We start from the raw sequence: 21553 nt of genomic DNA, 5'->3' as shown, positions 1-21553 counted from the left end.
GTACTGCTCAGCAATCTTGTGGCTTGAGTAGAGGTTTCTTGCTTTTTGGGTTACAGTTAGTAGCATATTCCATATGTCTTCTAGGGTTTCCCATGGCAGAATTTCTAGCTACTCAGGTATCTAGAAAAAATACATACAGACTTAAACATTTACATAATTTTCTATGTAAACAAAGAGTGGTGTACTTGAAGTTGCATGGATTAATCACCAGGGCTGTTCAGCAAATAGTGGATGCTGTGATTTTTCACTGCCTGGAAGACTCCTATGTTCCAGGAAAACATTCCTAAATGCAGATCCTCTGCTGTGTATCCCCTCAAGCACAAAAACCTAAAGGTGCCAATACATCTCTGGCATAAACCAGTAGCATCAAAAGCCTTGGAATTTGTGTGACAGATACAACTGCAGGAAACCTAGCAAAAGTAGTGTAAGCTTTTAATGTGGGAATCTCTCAGTGTCTCACCCTGGCAAGATGATGTTTTCTGATGAGCTAAGAGAGTTAAAGAATTAGTTATCTCAAGAGTGTCTGCACACCCACAACATCTCACAGCACTGACTGCTGTCTGTGGAGGTGTATTTGCATTACCTTTCTGCCAGCTTCTTGAGCTGGCATTACTGTTCATAATACCGGCAACCCCAAATTGTACTGTATTTTTTTCAGGACATCTCTTACAGACTCATTGTTGCTGAACGTGTTTCTTTAGTTTCCATTCCCCTGTATAATACTAAGATATGAATGAGCTGCAGTCCCACTGTCAGTGATAACTAAAATTTTTGCCTCACCACTGAAGGGACATCTGGGGTTCACAAACCCTGAAGATAACGCTCTCACTGGGATTATCAGTACCATCCCTAATTTCTTGTGTATATGAGTAGCCCATGACTCTGATTGCAGATGTCATGTAACACATCATGGGTTTTGACACATGGCTTTTATGCAGCTATTGCTGTATTGCTAGCCCTCTCTTTGTGAGGTCCATAGACCACTGGAACAAGCAGCTACTGTTCTGTAACCTTCAGCCACTTGGGCTGTCTCACAGCATCTCTGGTTTATTGGCTTCCTTGAGAAGGAAAACTTGGACGAGATCAACACCCCAATGAAGAATAAAGAAAAAAAGTTATTTGACACTGCAGGTCTTCTCTCTGTAAGATGGCAGATGAGTCCTGTTGTCCATTCCTGGCATGGAGATAAAGTTTTTCTTCCTCGAGCTGGAAAATAAGTTGTTAATGAAAATGAGTTGCAAGAGAGAAATCTCTTGAAATAGGTGCGTAATTCCTTTGAATGAATACAGTGGTCACTCAGCATTCACCCTGACTACACCTCTCGCGTTTTCCTCCTAAACTCCATCTGCTGCAGAAATTCTGCCGTTCAAGAGAGCAGTATTGTTCAGCACAAAGATAAATGAAGTGATGCCCAGTCAAACTGATATCACAGCTGGAGGTGAGAGCAAGTTTTGCTGCATGGGTGAGAACATGTGTTTTGGTTATGTCACACAGGCTTGCATACCTAGGTATTACTAGACAGTAATTTTCCCATTCAAGAGCAGGTCAGTGAAACACACCAGGTAGACTGGCCTGGATGCATCTGTCATGTTTTTTCTGGTAATCTTACGTTTGAACTTTTTGGGAGGACGTTTCAGATATCAGTGGAGAAATGCACTTTAAGTTTTCTTTAGTATTTAGAAATAAAAGAGCATGTCTGTAGGGAGAGTTGGTGAAGGTGGATGGGAGTGACAGTTATTCTCAAAGGGTAGGTTGGAGATTTGTCAGTATGCCAAAGTTCAAAGAAAGCTCTTCTTCAGACCAGGACTATATTGATGAATTAATGTGTTTATATACACTGTGCCTGATCTTTGGAGCCTTGTTTGTATATTCCTTAACTTTTTGATGAGAGCTTATGATGCACATGGTTTTCAGTCTCACCAATTCTCAGAAATCTTTACACAGGCAAGACTTGGATTTTCCTTTCTTTTCTTTTTTTAAGAAGTTGTAAATTCCGGGTCCTAACTTGCATTCATGGATTCTTTATCTTGAAACAGAGATGTGTTGACTAGACCCAAGAGCTATATTGCTTGTTCCTTAAGCATAACGTGGTTCTGTCAGAGGATTGCAGTATTGTGGCAGTAACTGATCAGGTTCCTTCTTGATGCAGAGCTGATTGCTCATACTGTTATAAATGTTGATACCTGTATTTTGTTGAGTTACTAAAGATTGGGAGATGTGACTGGATTTACAAAGTTACAAAGGGCAGTGATCAAGAGAAATGTGTTACTGTAATTCTGCAACTCCTGCAAGGCTAGAACCGTGGTGCAAAAGCTGGACTTGAGGATACCAATTTTAAATAAATTCAAGCTTTTTTTTTTTTCCTTTCTGTGGGGAGTTGTGTTGTTCTGGAATGTGTTGCTTTTAGAGCTTCAGGAGACAGATGGTACTGGCCAGTTGAAAGAGTGTTTAGGTAAACAAATGGAAAAACAGTTTCACAAGCAGGTGCTAGCAGAAAGAAGGTATTTCTGACATCCTGGGTAGTAGGACTATGGATGCTGGGAGTGTGAGCGCAGTAGCCTACAGACAGTGACCAGGTTTGTGTTCTGTCCCTAAATGGTCTTTCCTACACTGTTGGCAGAATAGCATGCTATAGTGTTCTGACCCAGTGGGGCATTTCTTCTGCCTTCTCTGAAATTCTGCTGTTAGTGCATTATCACAGTCTAACGCTGCCCGTGGCGTGACAATTATTTGAACCAGTAGTATTGCATTTTATTCTGCATTTGTTTGTGAAAGTCATAGTCTTGGCAATGCTTCTTCATTACAACAGCGACTGAAATGAACCTTTCTGTGCCAGAGTCAATCTCTGTGGTTTCATTCTGTGATTCCTGGGAGCACATACTGGATCCTACTTTAATCATGGGGTTTTAATTACATTCAAATATTCTGCCATTATTTCAAAAGTTCAGGTTGGGAATAAAGGTAGTATTCCATATGTGGATTTGTATCTGCAAGGGAGGAATCTGCCAGTGTGGCACACTTTTCACACTTGCCCAAATTGTCACATAGTGTTTGAAGCTTCTTTACCTGTTTTTGGCAGTTTTTCTTTCCTATCACTGCTTCCAAAATTAATGACAGCACTTTAGACATTGTACATCTACTCAGGGAGAGAACCAATTTACTGATCTTTCTTACAGCAACTGGAGTTTTTATGTGTTTATGTTTCATATAATTAATTCTCTTGTATTAAAAATTTGGTGTGCCTGGAGCTGTAGTTGAAAGGAAACAAAACCATGATAAGTGTATTCATCTCATGGTGAAGTATGAAGAAATCAATGAGTGTACACACTGCTTTTGCCACAAGGCATCTCACCTTAGTATTACCTCAGTATTGATTGGTAATGTATAAAGTGTGTGTGTGTACCTACAGTGTAAAGTGTCAAATGTTGTGTTTAGAAACTCTTAAGGTAGGTGGCCTTTCCATGAGAGATGCTTCTGCACAAATATTTGTGCTTGTGCGGAATCTAATCTTAGATAATCTAATCTTACATATCTTAAATACATATTTTATTAAGGAAGGGTAAAATTATTGAAGCTTCATCTGAAGGTAGTAAAACAGGAATAGTCAAAGGAATACCAAATGCTTGCACTGCTTTTTTGTAGTGTAGACTTGTATTCAAACATAGAGGTAGTGCTGTGGGAGAAAATGTGAAATAGGTTTTAATTTTTAGAGGTCTGTTTAGTTTTGGGGGGGTTTTATTGAGGAACAGTGCAGATGGAAGTTACTTACCCTCCTAAGATAGCTTTAACAGTTACTTCCATTCAATGTAATTTCCATGTTTGCATCTAATTCCTTTTTCCCTCCTGTCCCAGAGTTCCAACCAGGAGTGCCATGGAAAGGTATACAAAACATTGACCCTGAATCTGACCCCTATGTGACCCCTGGAAGTGTGCTGGGGGGGACAGCCACATCTCCCATTGTAGATACTGACCACCAACTTCTGCGGGACAACACCACAGGTAAAACAGTGAACAACTGATATGTGATTACTTAAGTCATTCTCATCATTTGAGACTATTCTGATGTTCCTGTTGTGACAGGGTCTATTAGGTTTGACTAGAAAGAAGCCTTTGCACTGTGGCTCTCTGTAGCACATGAAAGCTTGGCATTCATATACAAACTTTGGCTCCCTTGAGGTTTAACAATATTACAAAAACTCTTTGCTTACTCCTTGTCTCTCCTTTTCCCTCTGATAGGGTCTAATTCTTCCCTCAACACCTCGCTGCCTTCACCTGGTGCCTGGCCCTACAGTGCCTCTGACAATTCCTTCACCAACGTTCATAGCACTTCAGGTATGTGGGTTCCATGTGGGTGTAGTTGACTTAAAAGCAAAGATCCTCAGCCCTTCCTCCTACCCCCAATACAAAATTCTTAGTTGTGCAGGTTAAAGAGTGGGATAGCAGTGAGCAGCAGGTGCAAAAGCAGAAAAAATCCACCCAAACACATGCAGAGTCTGCTGACATGTGTCAGGGCTTGGGGGACTGACATAATGTTTTATATCTACCTGCTCCTGTATGTATGTGTTAGGGAATTAGAGTTATAAGGGGAGTGATTTTGTTCATTTTAACTTTAGGAATTTTAGCATGCAAAGGGGTTTGGTTTTTTTTTTGCTTCACCTGTTACAGAACTCATCATTCCCTGAAACCGAGAGAGAGGGAGGACTTGTAATGGTTGGCCTATAAATAGCAATCTAGATATCTCTGTCAGATCCTTGCTGAGAAGTTCTCCAAAGCTTTCTTGTGAAAAATGGTTTCTTTACACACTTTTGAGTAGGGTGCTGGAAATACTTGTTCCAGACAAACCATTTGTATTCTGAACTCCTTACAAATGCCAGAGTCTTGTCTTGTGACATCATTGTCTTGACAACTACTTAAAACTGAAGAATTGTGTGTAAATATAAGAAGTGACGAACATAGCTGAGAGCTGCTTCTGGCCCAAACTGTTTTTTGCATCTTACTGAATAAAAGCTGTGTTCCTACGTTGTCTTAGCATCTTCACAAAATGTGTTGAAAATCCTATTTAGCTCTGAAGAATACTGTTCCTGCTGTCAGTTTGTGGGCTGGCTGGTTTGAAGCGGTATCTGTGTGAGAAGATTTCTCTATCGTAGCCTTTCATTTTTCTTTCGTATAAATGCAATCACAGAGTTTACAGTGATAGTGCATTAAAGGATATTTGAGTCTTATAAGTTTCTCTAATATGTACAATTTATTTAATTTTCTAGCAAAATTCAGTGATTACAAATCAACATGGTCCCCAGATCCCATAGGACACAATCCCACTCATCTCTCCAACAAGATGTGGAAAAACCATATTTCCTCAAGGAACACTACAGGGCTGCCCCGCCCGCCCCCTGGCCTGACCAACCCCAAACCATCATCTCCATGGAACAGCACAGCACCCCGATCGGTCAGGGGCTGGGGGGCACAGGACTCAAGGCTTGCCTCTGGTGAGAAGAATCAACTGATAGCACCATTGATCAGACCCGAGGAATGTACGTTTTACAGTACTAATGGTTTGGAGGAAAGAAAGTTGCAGTTGTCTGGTAAAAAAAAAAAAAGTTCCTTCTTGAAATGGGAATTTGCTGGCAGTAATTGGGGTGGTGTGTGGAAGCCTAGGTCCTGCTGCAGGGAAGCAGTGAAGTGGGTTGGGAGTTTTCAGGAGGGAATACCTAGTGCATGGGGACTTTCAAGACTAAGTGTGTTCTGTGGGAGGGGAAACTCCTCAAAGAGAATCTCTTTTAAAAAGTGACTCTTGATGTGAAATGTGAGAAAAGATACGGTTTTGTTTCCAGGACTGATGGTGGGGCTTTCATGTGTTAGCAGGGCTGATAATGCTGAATGCCTCTGAGATTGAAAGACCTGAACTGTAAAGAGAAATGGTATTCTTTGTATCAAGTCTGACCTGACTGCTCTGCCTTTTTAATTTGCAGCATCTACTTGGAGTGATGGTGGTTCAGTTCGTCCTAGCTACTGGCTGGTTCTTCACAATCTCACTCCACAGGTATTTTCTGTTGTTCTCTCTGGGAACTTCTTTGCTTTACTGAGAATGGATTTGTGGATTCTTCATCTGTTTCTCTTTGTATAAAATCTAACAGTCAGGTTTGTCAGCGTATGTGAAATGTGTTTCTACTAAAGTGGGCTGCAGTCTAGTTGGTTTGTCTGTTGTAATCTCTTCAGCTAACTTTTAAGATGTTCAGGTTTTGTTACGTGACTGTCATAACTCTCTAAACTTAAGAGTTCCAATAAAATTGTTTGAACAGAAAGATTTACTTTCTTAGAAGTGAGGATAAGTTGCATGACCATAATGTGGAATAGTTTATAGCTGTTAGAGACTATTCTTTGGGATGTTGTCAGTAAGAAAGCCAGTGTAACTGCCAGTTTTCACTTTGGTGTTTCCATAGTGAAACCACAGAATGTTTCCAGCACTCCTGCCAAAAACAGTCTAGTTAGGTTATTCCTGTAAGTGTTCTTAAAGCTTGCTTCCATTCAGGAAAAAATCTGTGGAGATCCTGGTTTCAGCGATCGCAACCAGTGTGTATTCAAGGCTTAGGGAAGGCCTGTATGATGATAAGCAGCACCCTGAGGTCTAGACAGTGTCCCCTGTTCAGCAGGCTAATTTCCCATGCTTCTGCTCCAGTCTAAAAAGAACATCAGTGTGAGAGGAAGAACTAAGGTCTTCAGATCGCTCAGAATGGCAAACTGTGCTCCTTTCATAGAGAAGACCGTTTTCCTTGATGTGAAGGAAACATCAGTGGTGTGTTGAAGAGGCGCAGTTCTAAGTCTCCCTTGTGTGAGGTAGTTCAGTACTGCTTTCTGAATCATGTAATGGAAGAAGAATATATTTTGAAAGCATTAAGGTAATAAAAAAGAGAAAGAAGGGGGTTATAGTTGTCTTTTTGTAATCCTCTATTCATTGCAGTCAGTAGACTAGAAAAAACGAAGTGTAAAGGTTATGGTGGATTGAGGGCAGTATCTTCATTTCAAGTTACTCTGTTTTAACTTTGTCCATATTTGTACCCACATACAACTTCCTTTTCCCTCATTTGAGGTTGCGTTATATAATAGGGTGGAAAGGGAGAAGGAAGAAAGTAGCGCTTCCTTAAGTATCTGCACATATGGATCCCATTCATGTGTGCATGTTCCTGTGGCATAACAGGAATGGAATCTGTCTGTACAGAACACCTCGGAGAACAGCAGTTACTGGAGGTAAGTAATAGTGTTACTGCTGCAGAAAGAATGTAGGCAACGACTGCTGTGAAAACATTGGTTCAGGAAGAGTGAACATGGCTGGGTTTGGCAGAAGGATCATTGACTTTTTGTGGCTGTTTCATAGACCGCAAAGACAAGCAAAGCACCAAAATAAATGTTATGAACCCCTTGTTGTAGGGGTGATATTTTGAGTTTTGGAAAGAACTTCTAAAAATTGTTTGAAATAAATTCTACTGAAATCAGAGTGCTGGAGACTTGAAATGTTCTGCTTCCTTTGGTACAAATCGTGATGGTTGAACATTGTGGGAAGTAGAAACTGTATATAATTACTGGAAAACTTGCCAACATAAGGATAGTGACTATAAGAAACTCAGTGAAGATGAGGAAAAGGACTCAAGCTACAAGTGAGTGAGAAAGATAAGTCAGATTATTCCATAAAGCAGAGGCATTGGAACTGGGAGAAGTGAGGGTGTACTGATTCTGTTTGTAAATTAAACTCTGTCACCTTTGCTTATTTCTCAGTGCTTTCACTCATTTTCCTTTCTAAGAGCAGCTCATTCACATACATTTGGAGAAATAGTTACAAACATCTCTCTTATCCTGGCTGTTGTTCTTCAGATCGACGGGTCAACCTTGAGGACGATCTGCATGCAGCATGGCCCACTGCTGACATTCCATCTGAACCTGACCCAGGGCACCGCCCTTATCCGATATAACACCAAACAGGAGGCGGCCAAGGCCCAGACTGCACTGCACATGTAAGTTCTTTGTTACTGCATTAGTCATAAACACAAAACATGTGTCTAGTGCTGTGCTTTAGGAACGTGGTTCAAGTATCATGGTTGGAAGGGAATCATTCACTCTCCAGAGGAAAAAGAGAAACAAAGATGGATTCTGTTTGTGTTACCTCAGTTGCTGGCACAAACCAGCACACACAGAACTAAGCAGGTGCAAATAGGATGGAATTGTGACACCTTACTGTACCCTTTTGGCCATTTTATAAAGGCTCATGAGTTGCTTCGGATTAAAATCATTCTTATATTCATAACCCAAACATGTGAGAATGTGCTATAGCCTTGAGATACAGCTAAAATAGCTTACTTGAAAAGCTGCATATCTTCGGCTTCTTGTTCTTCAGCTTTTTGGAACTGACTGTGGCTCTGACATGTTTTGCAAATATGAGAGATTTTGAGACAAAGATCTTGGGGGGCTGGGCGTGGTGGTGACATGAGGCCTTAAACTCAATGAAAATTTTTGAACTATACTAATCTTATTCTCACTTTCACAGGCTTTTAACCTGAGTTGTTCTATTTTGGGGGAGAGGGGTAGAAAGGTGACATACATGCATTTACCATTTCAGCTGCACTCTGTAGGCACTTTTATTGCTCTCTGTGTTAATGTTCAGGGCTTCAGTTTTAAATTTAGAAAAGTTTTGCTGCATGCATAACAACTGAGTGTTGGGGGGAGGGGAGTCTGTTGGCATGGTTTGGGGTTCTTCCCCCTCAGCTCCATAAAATGGAAGTTCCTGTGCTTTGACTCAGTTTGACTGTTGAGAACAGTTTTCCGTGCTTGCTCCATTGTGACAAGCCTCTGCCTCCTTTGGTTTGGGTGCCTAATAGTATTTCCATGCCTTCTGAATCCATTGCCCTTACCTTCTAGATCCAACATTTGTTTTTTTTCTTTGTGTATCTTCTCTTCTAGGTGTGTGTTGGGAAACACTACCATCCTGGCTGAGTTTGCCACAGATGAAGAGGTTAGTCGCTTTCTGGCACAAGCTCAGCCCCCTACACCTGCAGCAACCCCAAGTGCACCCACAGCAGGCTGGCAATCCCTGGAGACAGGACAGAACCAGACAGATCCAGTTGGACCTGCTTTGAATCTCTTTGGTGGGTCAACAGGGCTTGGGCAGTGGAGCAGTGGTGGCGGCAGCAGCAGCAGTGGGGGTGATCTCACTGGCGCTTCATTGTGGGCGCCCCCAAACTATTCTTCAAGCTTGTGGGGGGTCCCAAGCGTAGAGGATCCACACAGAATGGGCAGCCCTGCTCCCTTACTACCTGGAGACCTTCTGGGAGGAGGGTCGGATTCAATCTGAACTTAGAACTTTCAACTCTGACCTCGTGACCTTTTTTGGAACAGCAGCAGCACTAACTTGACCTTTTCGTTTTTTTCAACTTGCAATAAATACATTTATAAAAGGAAAAAAGAAAACGGAGAGAGAAAAAAAGGTGGGTCATTGACAGACTGTCTGAGCACATAGTTGCCTCCCTTATATAACTTCAGTTTTTTCGTTTGGAATATGAATCCAAAAAGAGAACATATCACTCTTGAAATACTTGAATCATGAACGCCAACTTAGAAAGACAATGTGAAGCAAGTACACATACCATTTAAATTTAAACACAAAAAATTAAAAAAATTAGTTTCTAGTTTTTCACTTTTTCATGTTATACGGAAGTTGTTGCTAAGAAACATATATACTGAAAAAATAGCTTTTTAACTTTGTTTGCACTGGGTGTGTTTCCGTCCTTAGGTCTACCATGTTGGGCTGGGGTAGGGGAGGGGTTCAAATGAAAAGAGGGGTGGGCGGGAGGGAAGACTTGACGGAGCCTCACTTTAAAACCAGAAAAATTTAAAAAAAAAATCAAAAAAATCAAAAACCCACAAAAAAAATCATAAAACAAAACAAAAACCACAAAAAAAATTAACAAAACAAAAAAACCAACACTTTGTGATTGGCTGGTTGATAAGTACCAGTGTGTTCTGGCACATGTAACTGCCCACGTGTGCTTGTTCTCTGTGTGAGTGTGTGTGCACATGTTTGTGTGTGTGCATTTTTTTCTCTCTATATATAATCTTGAAACGCTGCATTGCTGATGGTCTACGGGCTGGCTGGCCATCTGCAGGTCTTGATTCTGAAAACAAGACAGGCATGGTGGAGTCCCTGTGGCTGAAGCAGAATCCAGTTGGGCTGGATTAAAATCTTGTCAGTAAGGTTTTTTTTAAATTCATTTAGCAGGGTGCTATCTCAAGTCTGCAGATCATATTGAGTGGGTAGTTGCTTCCTAGCCCTTGTTCTAACCCTGTGGTAGAGCAGAACACTGCCATATCCAAAGGATTTGGTGAGAGGGGAGCCAATGTTGTCTTTTGAGTAGCAATGTATTTATTTATTTATGTCTGCATGTGGGGTTTTGTACGGAGTGAACCCTAGAATGTTTGTTATATAATGCAAGCCATTTTTTTTTCTTCCAGTGAGAGGAAAAGATGAGGAAAGAAGACATTGCCATTTTTTTGTACAGCTGAGGCAAATATTCTTACCCAGTCTTTTGCAAACTTCAGTACCTTTAAAAAAAAAAAAGTGTGTTGCTTTTCTTCCCCAAACCTAAATAGGCACCCATAGTTGTTCTTGAAGACTACATCAAAAACTTGAAAGTCCAGCCCAACAAAATTACCATTTTAATTGATTTACTGCTTGTATTAAAACTGACAAAAACTAAATCATGTCAGCAAGTTGCTGGCCGGCCTGCCTCATCTCCTGAAAGCACATGCAGCTAACTCCTTTCTGCGTCCTTCATGGTGAGCGTTACCTGTGCCAGGCCTTGGTGTATTACAGCGCCAGACCATCACTGACAGAAACGTTTACTTACGAATGTTCTTAAACCAGTGTGTACTTCAAACGTTTCCTTTTGTTTCTCTGTTGTGTTTTTTTCCTGTGTACGTGGTTTTGCTTAGGGAGGTGTGTAACTAGCAAAGACTTTTTTTTTTAAAAAAAAAGTATTGCACCTTTTTGTTTTTCGTTTTTACTTTTTCTGTACTGTTGCTTTTTAATTTCTGTATTTAAGGAAAGGTTTGGGTTTTTTTTTTTTAGCATCAGTGTAGTAGTACTCTGGGCAGGATAGGGGTGACCTATAATCTACAGTGATAGCCAGTGTGTGCGTGCATGTGTGCGCTGGGAACAAAACTTTTAAGACCTGTTGTTGTGAAAAGAGTTGTAGCAGACTTGAAGGAACATCCCTTGACACGAAGCGGGAAGTCTTTTGGGGGGTAGGGCCAAGAGAAGAGGGAGGAGAGATGCCGGTACTTTTTCTGTAAGTGTGACGTTGTCTGGCCGTTGTACCGTCTGACAAAGTGCCGGCATCCTGTACCAGCACATACCACCCCGCAGCGGGAGCAGTTGCTTGGGCTTTATTACCTGTGGGAGGGGGAAGGAGGGGAAAAGGATAGGGGAGTCTTTCTTCAGAGTTTTCATTGAAGGATAAGACAATGTCTGATATGTTTAACTCTAAGCATGGGTTGGGTGGGGAGAAGCAAGCGCAGATTCAAGCAATGTGGGGGTGTGCGTGTGTGTGTGTGTATGCCTGTGTGCTGGGGGTGGGAGGGAAGGGCTAGGGAGTTAGGTGGCTTTTTTAAATTCGCCCTTTCTACATAAACCCAATGTCACAAGCAAGACTGACTGAGGGAAATGCTGCGTATACACATGCCTGTAGGTTTGTATGCAAAGTGTTACGTGACAAAAAGTATGAGTAGGTTTGTATTTGTTTAGTAAACTGGAGTGTGCAGCATACTCTGGCCCCTTCTGAATATACTTTCCTATCACGTCTTCTCCTTGGTCTATCCCACCATGCACAAAGAAGCAAAATGCTCTCTTCCAGCTCTGCTAACGCCCCTCGCCTGCACACATCCATAAAGCTTTGTTTCTGCTAGTCTCTGCTTGAAGACCAGCCACGCTCAGCCATGCGGAGCAGGTTCTTAAAAGTCCTGTGCCAGCAGTACTTCTTAGTGAAGCACCTTTGGCCCGAGTAAGCCAGTATCTGTTCTGTCACGTGATTTGCTCTACATGCTGGTTCATTGCTGTGTTCCACCCTCAACTTCTCTCTCCCAACCTGCCCTAAGGTCCCTATTCCTGCACTTTGGGCTAGTTGAGTTCATTGCGATACTACGGTGAAAGCCGGGTGCTAGAGCCCCTCTTGTTTACAAGACATAATGAGGGATTTGAAATATTTAAAAAGAAAAGCTAAATTGTTCTTCCATTGTAAGCTTAAAGGGAAAAAATTAAAATGTACAAAAAAAAAAAAGACCAAAAAGTGCATATATATATTTTAGATGAAGACTAACTCTGGGAGCATTTAACAGTGTTTTTATTTTAACATTTTGTTTTCCTGCTTTAAATTTGCAAGCATTCTCAGGAATTCTAGGGTAGGAAGCCAGTTTTTGAAGATGGTTTATTTAACCTTATCCTAGATAGATGGCTGTTTCTTGTTGATAAACTTTTACAAGTTCCTGAATCTTCAAAATGTTTGAAAGTTTTTACTTTAAAATAAAAATGCTAAAAAAAAAATAAAAAGAAAGAAAAAGAAAAAAAGACAAAAGCTCCAAATGTTACTGTCAAGCGGGGGGGTCAAGAATTTTAAAGACTGTATAAATTAAAATACATTAAGAAAACTTCTCAATATCAGCAACAGAAATTCATTGTAATCTTAAGTTGTGGGAGAAGAAGCATTATCATTTATAGTGCTTTGTTACTCATGCACATGTGTGCAGTTGCATGGAGAATGTGTGAATGGAAAACTATCACTTTGTTCCCTCTCGATTGAAACTAAGCAAAAATATTCTTCCAAGCACCTTTTTAAAAACAAAGTGAAACTAAACCTAATGAAAACACAGTATAGTTCAACTGAAAGAGTCCTCGGTTAGGAGGACTAGCAGGAAATACATGATGGTGCTTCTTTAAACCACTTTTAAGTAGTGCTGAAGAAAACCAGTGCTGACAGAATGCCCAGTAATAAAGTAGTTTTATTATCCTGCCTTTTTCGGTACTGAAAAGAGAGAAGGTGGAAAAACTCCAGTAAGATGTACATTAAGAGATAACATCCCAGTTTTCAGCTGTTTGGTCAGTTTATTCCCCACTCGGAGATTTGCTGCTTGCTTTTCTTCACCCACCCCACCTCCCAGTCTTTCCGTTTTGTTTTATATGAGGGAAATACCTGTTAAACTCTTCTGTTCACCCTATTGCTGCTGGCTGTTGAGGCTTACAGTCTAGGTGTTGGGCTGGCCAACTTCTGTCTCCCAGCTCTAAGGGTCAGAGTTCTGCCTGAAACGGCTGGGCTCAAACCACAAAAACCGCACTAGTGCCTTTTTACATGCACCCACATGCCCTACGGTAGGGGAAGGGAGGGAAGACGAGGCAAGTTTGAGGCAATATAGCCACTGCTTGGAAATAGATGTATCTGTTCTTAAGGAAAAAGATCATGCTGTGTCAGCATGTTGTGCAATGAGTTACATAACAGTAGTTGAGAGAACTTTTTATTATTATTTAAAAAAAAAAAAAAATCTGATGCCAAATTCCTGTCCTTTCATATCAGTTGCCCGAAGTTTTCCTGTTGGGCTGCATATACATCTGATTATACATGTGTGTGTTGAAAGCAATGCATCAGTAATAATACAATAATAATAATAATAATAATAATAATGCGCTTTAGAAAAAAAACAAATCCTGTCATGGGCCAGTAGAAGGAGGGATTATTTAGGGAGCTTGGGATTTTATTTTTTTTTTTTATTTCCAGGGAGAAATTGTGAGTGTTTTACCAGAGGCTGTGCTGGATCAAATCACCAGTGTCCTAGAAGAGAGGAAATCATAGGAGTTAGTCAGAGCCCAGGAGCTTGGTAGTCCCTTGAAAGCGGGTTGTGACTGACTGCTGAAGGGTTGGCAGTCTTGAGCTTCAGCGCTCTGCTGGGTCCAAACCTACTGTGGTACAACAGTCTGTTGCTCATTCTTTCTCTAAGCATGCAGGCCTGCAAATGTTAGTGACTGTCTCCTCGAGAGACAGTTTTCCTAAATTAAAAAGTTAAAGTGACATTAATCTTACTGTTTTCCAACTACAGTTGACAGTTCTGTTCCTCTCCAAATTGTATGTAGCCTAATCATGGTTGTTGCTAGTACGGCTTAGTAATGGCACTTCTAACCATTGCAAGCAATTTCTGAGCATTGTGCTAACCAGGCTCATCTTCAGGGGGCAGCCTTTGCTTGATGTTGTAAATATTCTGCTACTGTTTGAGTTGATAACAGCAAGAAGGTAGCAGGAATTGATGTTAGAGGAGTACTGTGCTTTTACAAAACTGCTCCAGGGAGGGTATTGGTGGCAGCATCTTGTTTAAACATTTTGTCAAAGAAGAGAGGGAAAAGAGGCTGGGGAAAGCACATCTTGGGATAGACTATGGGCATCTCTTTCCACATAAAATCAAGCATAACATCTTTCATTGCCACTTGAGAAACTATTTTTCAAACAGAACTCTTCTTACCATTTTGTTCTAGGTTTTAGTACTCCAGTTTAAACCAGGTGCTTTCAGCTTTCCTGTTTTTTTCCTGGTTTTGTATCCTTAATTGGCTAAAGATAATTAGCAGAGTTCTAAGCAAGTGTCCATTTGTTTACCAGCCACTTTCTTACCCACACCCTGCTGTATCAAGCTGAGAATGTTTTAATAGGCTTAATAATTCTTTGCTTCATTTAAGTATGTTAGTTTAGCAGTGAGGACAGTCCAGTAAGCAAAAAATAAAAAGGCAGAGTCGGGGTACAGCTCAGAACCTGTGTTGAGACATCTGACATTTACTTTGGAAAGCAGTTTTAGCACCGTGTACTTTGGAAGACTTGCCATCTTTTCCTAGTGTTCTTATGCTTTTTACCTGGACACTTGCCCAGCAGTCTGGAGAGTGAGGTTCTTGTTGGTTTGGGATTTTTTTTTTCTCCAATCACAGGGTGTTGGGTTTTTCTTAAAAGCTTTTTACTTTGCTTCAACTTAAGTGGCTTGTGTAATGAGCAAGAATATTAGGGCAAGTGTGCTTTTCCTCTGCAATATGAACAGGATGTTGTCAACAAACTGGCTGGAATAACCACCTCTAAGATTAAATTAAACAATAGAACTTTTATATTAAGTTGGCATTTATTTTTTTCCTGCCATGCAATTTCTAAATACTTACTCCTTATAACTTTTCCCTGATTCTTTTTCCTAAAAATGCTGCCACATCCAAACAGTACTGTAGAATTTTCTTTTTCTTCTTTATCCTTTACTATGTTTACCTCTTAGGCTTCATATTCTGTTTGTGTGTATTGTTTTCCTGCTGACTTTAAGAGAAGTACGGTATGTGTTATCTGAGGTACCCAAATTTGGCCAAGTCTGGTTCAGGAAATCAGGAGTGATTCTTATGTGAATTAGTCCCACTGACCTTAAATGAGTGACTACTGCTTGGGTAAGGGCCCTTTGTGCAAGTAAACCGTAGCTAGGTCGGGGCCAAGGTAGGAGATGAGGACCTTGTTGTATTTCCAGTGCAGCAAACATCTGTGTTGCATATATCACATTCACTGTAAATCATGTGACCTTAGGATCCAGATGGTGGTGTGCTGGATGGCTCACATCTCAGGGTATGAGTCCTGATTGAGTAAAAGGTCTTTTTTTTCTCTCTAAAAGAGGTGAGGTTCCCCTAGCAGAAGCAGCTTTCTTAATTGTAAATATGCATGCATGTATTTGTGGGCAGGAAAGTAATACCAAGAAAACTGAAGTTGAATTCTAAAACAAAAAATACAACACAAATGCTGTTGAAGTGCAACATCAGTCCTGAGTCTGAAACTACATATGCAAAATCTGTAGGCTTGTCTAAATTGATTTTGCACAAAATACCATTTCAGTTCTCTAGTTTAGTTTCTTTGCTACTATTTTGCAACATTAGGAACTGATACTGTTAGATCATATCCGTCATTCCCAATGTGATGAAAGTACAGATGTCTAAAACCCAAACTCTTCCTTCACCTCCAGTACTAGGCTTCCACCTGCATCAGAAGGGTGTTAACAGCAGTGGGGAGACAGATGTAGTTTCCCTGGTGTAGACAGAGCCCGATTTCCCTCTTGCACTCAATTCACACCTGTACGTAAAACACAAAGCAAAAACTATGCTGGAGCAGAGTTCTTAGTTGGGCTGAACAAGAGAAGCCTAACTGGAGATTTTTAGCTAGTTCATGTCCCTCACCATGTTTTGCATAAGTGTCCCATCACTGTAAATACCAGTGTTGCTGAATTTTACCAAAGTTCCCCTGCAGTAGATGATAGGAAACAGGTCCGTTTTATAGCGCCTTGCTGAGCAGAACTTTGTCTACAGTAGAATTCAAGGGTCTGTCTACATTGCTGTTAAACCTTGAGTCAGGGTCCTGTTTAAAACCTAGCACTCTCTATTTTGTGGTGTTACGTGAGACGTTAAACTTTGTGATGTAGTAACTATAGCTTCTAATCCTTGTATGAAAAGTGATTTAAGGTTTCATCTGTGCTACAAAAAACGCCACAGCTCCGGATAGTTTGGAGCCTATTTTTAAACCTATTGTCAAGCCAAGATAGATGCAGCTTCATCTGTAGCACGCAGCAGACAACATCCGTTTGCGTCCACGGTTTGCGTGCGTGTTGCTTCTCATCAAGCTATGCAGGAAAGTTTTTCTCTAAAAGTCTCCCAGAATCCTGTGCTATATAAGCAAGCTAATAGCAGATCAAGTGCCCTCTGCAGAGAGCCATTTTCGCCCCGTATGTGTGACAGTTGGGACTGGTGACATTCAGCAGTGTTAGGGCTCCTGCTAATTTCATAGTGAGAAAGAGAGTTTTGCGACTTGACTCTGACAGCCTTCTTGTAAATGAATACAGAGCACTCCAGGGGAAAATGGAGGGGGGGGAGGGGGCAAGGGTGGAGGTGTTGGGGGGAGAATGCATTGTGCCAGCCAGCATTAAGTATTTTTGCAGCAAACGTTGCCTGTGGTGGGCAGAGGGGAAGGGAAGAGACTCGAGAAGGTTGCATGGGTGCGCAATACAAGGAGGCAGTGCTTAGAGAAAATTGTGTACTTGAGCACTAAATCCCTCCTCTTGGGTGTTAGTGTGTGGTGTTGCATTCACAGAACTTCCTCAGATTTTCTAATCTGTTCTGTTGTGTTTATATTATTTAATTGAGACAAAGTGGAAGCTTCTCCTGTTTCAGATGAAACACAACCATAAGTGAACATTTTCTTCATCGTTTACTGTTGAGCAGTAAGAGCAGGTTGCACAGCTTGTTAGAATAGCTATTTTAGTGACATGGTTATGATATTATGTGCTTTCTCTCCCCTCCCTCTCCCTGCCAGATATGGCTTACCCTTTCTATATAAGGCGCTGTGTGGGTTTTTTTGTTTTGTTTTTGGAACGTGTGGAGAAGCAGCAAAATGAAGTGAAAATGCAAGCCAAGGTAGAACAGCCTTACTTTAGGGGGTAGCCTTACAACAGAGCTTTATAGTGAGTGTGCTGTATTCCAAAATATGTAAGCCAAAAACAAAAAAAAAGCATTCATTTATGCAAAAAAAAAATTAAAAAGAGGTGTTGGAAGACTTCTTTAATACGTACCTTCTAAAGGTAGAGTAAGGTCTCACCAAGTGATACGTTATTGTGATACTTCTTGCTGGGTCAGTAGGGATGGGATGGGGTATAAGCGCTTAACGTTTTCCTCCTATGTTTTTACAAGCAGTAAGTTAAATGTGGTATTTATGAATGTGCCTTTGTGAGTATAGTGACTGTCTAATTGAGGAGACCACTTGGGCTGGAGGGGAGACAATGGTCAATTTATTCTTTCAAGAGGTCAGACTTTGAGATTGCAGCCCGCTCTGGTCCCTTTTGACAAGCAGCATCTTTGGGCTGGTCTCTACACTGCACAATACGTATTCATATGTGGTAGAGATCGGGGTGGGGGGGTGCGAAGGGATGTTGTGTGATGCACAGAAGCTGTTGATAGTTTTAGGCTAGTCTGCCATTGCAGGTTGAGTTTGTATATGTATTACGTGGCTTCTCTCTATGTTTGTGTGCATGAGTGTGAGTGAGTGTGGCTTTCTTTTTGTAAGCACTGGAGAATTGAAACACAGTGATGTTTGAGACAAATTTATACATGTAGAGAAGATGATGTTTTGTAGCTTCTGTTAAATAGTGGGTGCAGGCACACTTTTACCCTCTCTGTCCGTGTCCTGATAAGAGAAACAGGAAAATTTCTTTTTTTTCAACCCTTCAACTTCCAGCACACTTAACGTTGCCATTTAAATGAACAGGGTATTACACAAGAAGAAAAAAAAGAGTTTTTGAAATGTTGAGGTAGAAGTGTTTAAAAGAAAAAAAATCTGAAGTAATTTTTTGTTTCTTTGAAGCTGTTTGTAGCTAAACATGGGAATCTGCAGTGTCTCCTTCCATTTGGTTTTTTCCTAATAATTCACCTCTTCGTTCCACCCAAAACATGAGGTGTACAAGATCAAGAGCTGTTGCTGTAGCCCTTTGTGATTCCCACACTGAAAAGAAACTCCAGTGGGATCCCTCAGCTCTATTCAGGAAGACAAAGAGAGGAGAGACTCTGCAGTTTTCTTTGCTTCGCTCTCATTCCTCTCTAATGGCCTTGAAATGTATTATTATGCAAATGTGAATTTTGATACTGAACTTAAGAAGAGGTTGTTTGTTCTTTTTCAAAAAAAAAAAGGTCCCATATGTGGTCAGCATTGCTTCTTTATTTTGTAAGTGAATTGTAAACTATGCATTCTGCAAAGGGGGCGTAGGGGACAAAGATAGCTTTGCTAAACTGTTAAGGAGTTTCTGTGTCCATGGTATATCCGTTATAGTTTGGGGAAGTGGGGAGGTGATGACTTTGAAATAAAAAGGAGTTGATAAAACCCTCTCTTTTTCAGAAGTTGGCCAATAGGTAACTGGGCAGAGGTTTGGAAAGCGAATATTGACTGCGAAACAGAATGAGCTGTAAACCCTTGTGCAGGATTGTGAATTCTCACCATGCAGTGTTAACCTGGGGCCAATAGGGTGAACGGGACACCAGCTCTACCTGGGAAGCTGTCTGCCACCTCCTGCGTTCTGGCCCTTGTCAAGCTCAGGAAACACGGTGCCACTGGCACTCTCTCTTTTGGTCTGAGGACTTGTTTTCCATTACAGCAGAGTCCTTCCTTGCGCTCTTCCAGGAGAAATGGAACACAGCTGGTCCTTGATGTCTACACTTTCTTCTCCCTAAAATTTTCTTTGCTGCTGTTCCTGGCACAGCTCATACAGTGACAGCACAGCTATGGACAGGATGGGGGAGGTGTTACTGACTTTCTCACTCTGATCAAAGCACGACTGAGGAGGTTTTTTCAGTATCAGCAGCTACCAGTGCTTTGCTGTCTGGTGTCACTGCCGGTCACTTAGCATTAATGTTTGCAGTGTGTGAAATTTTAGGGAATGTAGACTGATGTGTAGACAGGGCCCTCTATTTAAAAGAAATGGTCCTTTTTTTACTATAAGGTGGTATCATAATGGTCATTAAAAAAGGATTCACTTGTTCACATCTCCAAAATGCGGTCATTGTGAATTGTGTGTTCCTTGAAGCTTGCTGAGCTTCCTGGAGCAGTCTCCTCAGACAGATGTAGATCTCACTGCCCTCTTTGTCATCTTAATAGGGACCCTTTGACTTGATTATTTTTTTTCCTTTGCCCATGGTGTTCCATGGTACCTTCATTATCCTTGGCATTATCTTACTTATAATATCATAAACTGAGAGATTATCCTGCCTGTATTCAGTGTTTTCATGCAGCAGTTTTATTTTTGTTGACATTCACAGTACTGTAATAAGTAATAGACTTGATGATCACTCTCGCATCTGTGCCTGCCTTGCAGATGTGATCTTATCAGGGTTCCACTCTGTCAGATTGCCTTTAAAAAAAGAAAAGGAAAAAAAAAAAAGAATCTGAAGTTTAAACTCACAAAAATACCTCGTGGTACATTTCCCCTTTTGCTGAAACCTTTTAAACCTTACCTTTTCTTCTAAACTTCATCAGCTTTTATTTCCATCTCTTATCTCCTTTCTTAAAAAAATGTTTGAACCTAGTGGTTTTGAGCACAGGATCAGAAGCCTGGAACTCCTGAGTTTTAACATTGGCCCTTACTCTTCCCTTGCTTTGGGCAAGTAATTTAACTTCTCTGTTTTTTCATCTGTAAAGCAGGGGTGATAATTTTACTTACCTACCTCACAGGGGTTTTGTGAGGATCAACTAGTAAATGTTTGTGAAGTGCTTTAGAGATAAAAAAGCATGATAGAAGTATTATGAGATTTTTACAGCAAGATCACTTACTCTTTTTAGGTTGTTTGCCTTTGTGGAGGGAGATAAGCTTTTCTTCCCCACAATTAAAACTATCCACTTGGATCCTAAACAACAGAAATTGATGGAGATTCAGTTACCCATCATATTCCTCCTCTGTCTTTATGCCAGTTTCTTCCTCCTGCTCTTCCTTATACAGTTATGCCAGTGTTGCTACAGGTCACATATCTCTAGTTATACTTTTAGGTAAGTCTCAAACTTGATTGAAGTACTTTGATCTCGCTGCTTCTTTGACCAGATCACCAAATCAGAATCAGCTTGTGTAGTTTTCCCTGCCTTTAAATAGCGTTTTTGGTAACATCATCCTTCAAGCCGACACACCTTTTCCTGCTGTCAAGGAAGGGGAAGGTGGTAGTGTGTAGTTCCTGTGAGGGGACTGTGATATGAAGAACCTTGCCACTTTATGCTGCTGCTCCAGGGATGAAGGGCAGAGTAGCTTTTCTGTTTCCTTCCCTGAATTAATTTCAGTGTGTTACCAGTGACACTTCAAATGCAGTGTCTCTTCTTGTCCATGATATACAGAAGCCATCACCTGCCAATAAAGCGTAGGAACAGAGGGAATGATAGTAGATGCTGCTTGTGTATATGCCTTACGGCTCTCCCAGGATGGCTCTGGGAGGGTGGTGGGGGAAGAGGTCTTCTTCACTGGGTAGATCCCACAGCTGTCAGGGAACCTCTGCTACTTTCTCCCCTCTGCAATCACACGGTCGCTGTTCGTCTTTCTTGGATGTGCGTCTCAGGGATGTGCACATGAGCCCATGCAGTTTGGAATTTGGCCTTTGAAAAATCAAGAGAGTGGTTTCTGTACCTGAAACCTTTCTGTCTGACACTCCCTGGTCCTCTCTGTCCTGCATTGCTCCCCGTGGCCTTAGGAACATCTCTCCACTGTTGCCGTATGCCACCGTCTCCATCTGCCAGTACTCGAGGTGAAACGTATACAGTGATTCTGCAGAGAAAGAAGCTGAAATGACACGTGTGCACCTGCAGGACTTGTACACATACGTATCCTGGGTTTCTGCCACACCCTGTCTAAAATAGGCAGAATATCCCATGCACAATGCTTTTTCTTTCTCATCTAGAAAGCAGAACAAACAGCAGTACAGATCTGCTGATGGCAATTCTGCAATGTTTAC

At 41.2% G+C, this 21553-nt stretch overlaps 1 protein-coding gene across 1 annotated transcript in view; it reads left to right on the top strand.

Annotated features, from left to right (window-relative positions):
- Positions 1–9788, top strand: part of TNRC6B (trinucleotide repeat containing adaptor 6B) — a 128409-nt gene extending 118621 nt beyond the window's left edge. Inside the window, exons 21-26 of the mRNA XM_084262754.1 lie at positions 3853–3999; positions 4237–4332; positions 5262–5531; positions 5970–6040; positions 7867–8006; positions 8950–9788. Coding sequence (XP_084118880.1) covers positions 3853–3999; positions 4237–4332; positions 5262–5531; positions 5970–6040; positions 7867–8006; positions 8950–9340 — 1115 coding nt within the window. The 3' untranslated portion in view covers positions 9341–9788. The remainder of the gene's footprint in view (positions 1–3852; positions 4000–4236; positions 4333–5261; positions 5532–5969; positions 6041–7866; positions 8007–8949) is intronic.
- Positions 9789–21553: the final 11765 nt, after the last annotated feature.

Source organism: Gallinula chloropus, assembly GCF_964237585.1.
Source record: "Gallinula chloropus genome assembly, chromosome: 1".
Classification (NCBI taxonomy): Eukaryota; Metazoa; Chordata; class Aves; order Gruiformes; family Rallidae; genus Gallinula; species Gallinula chloropus.
This window is presented reverse-complemented; position numbering and strand designations above follow the sequence as displayed.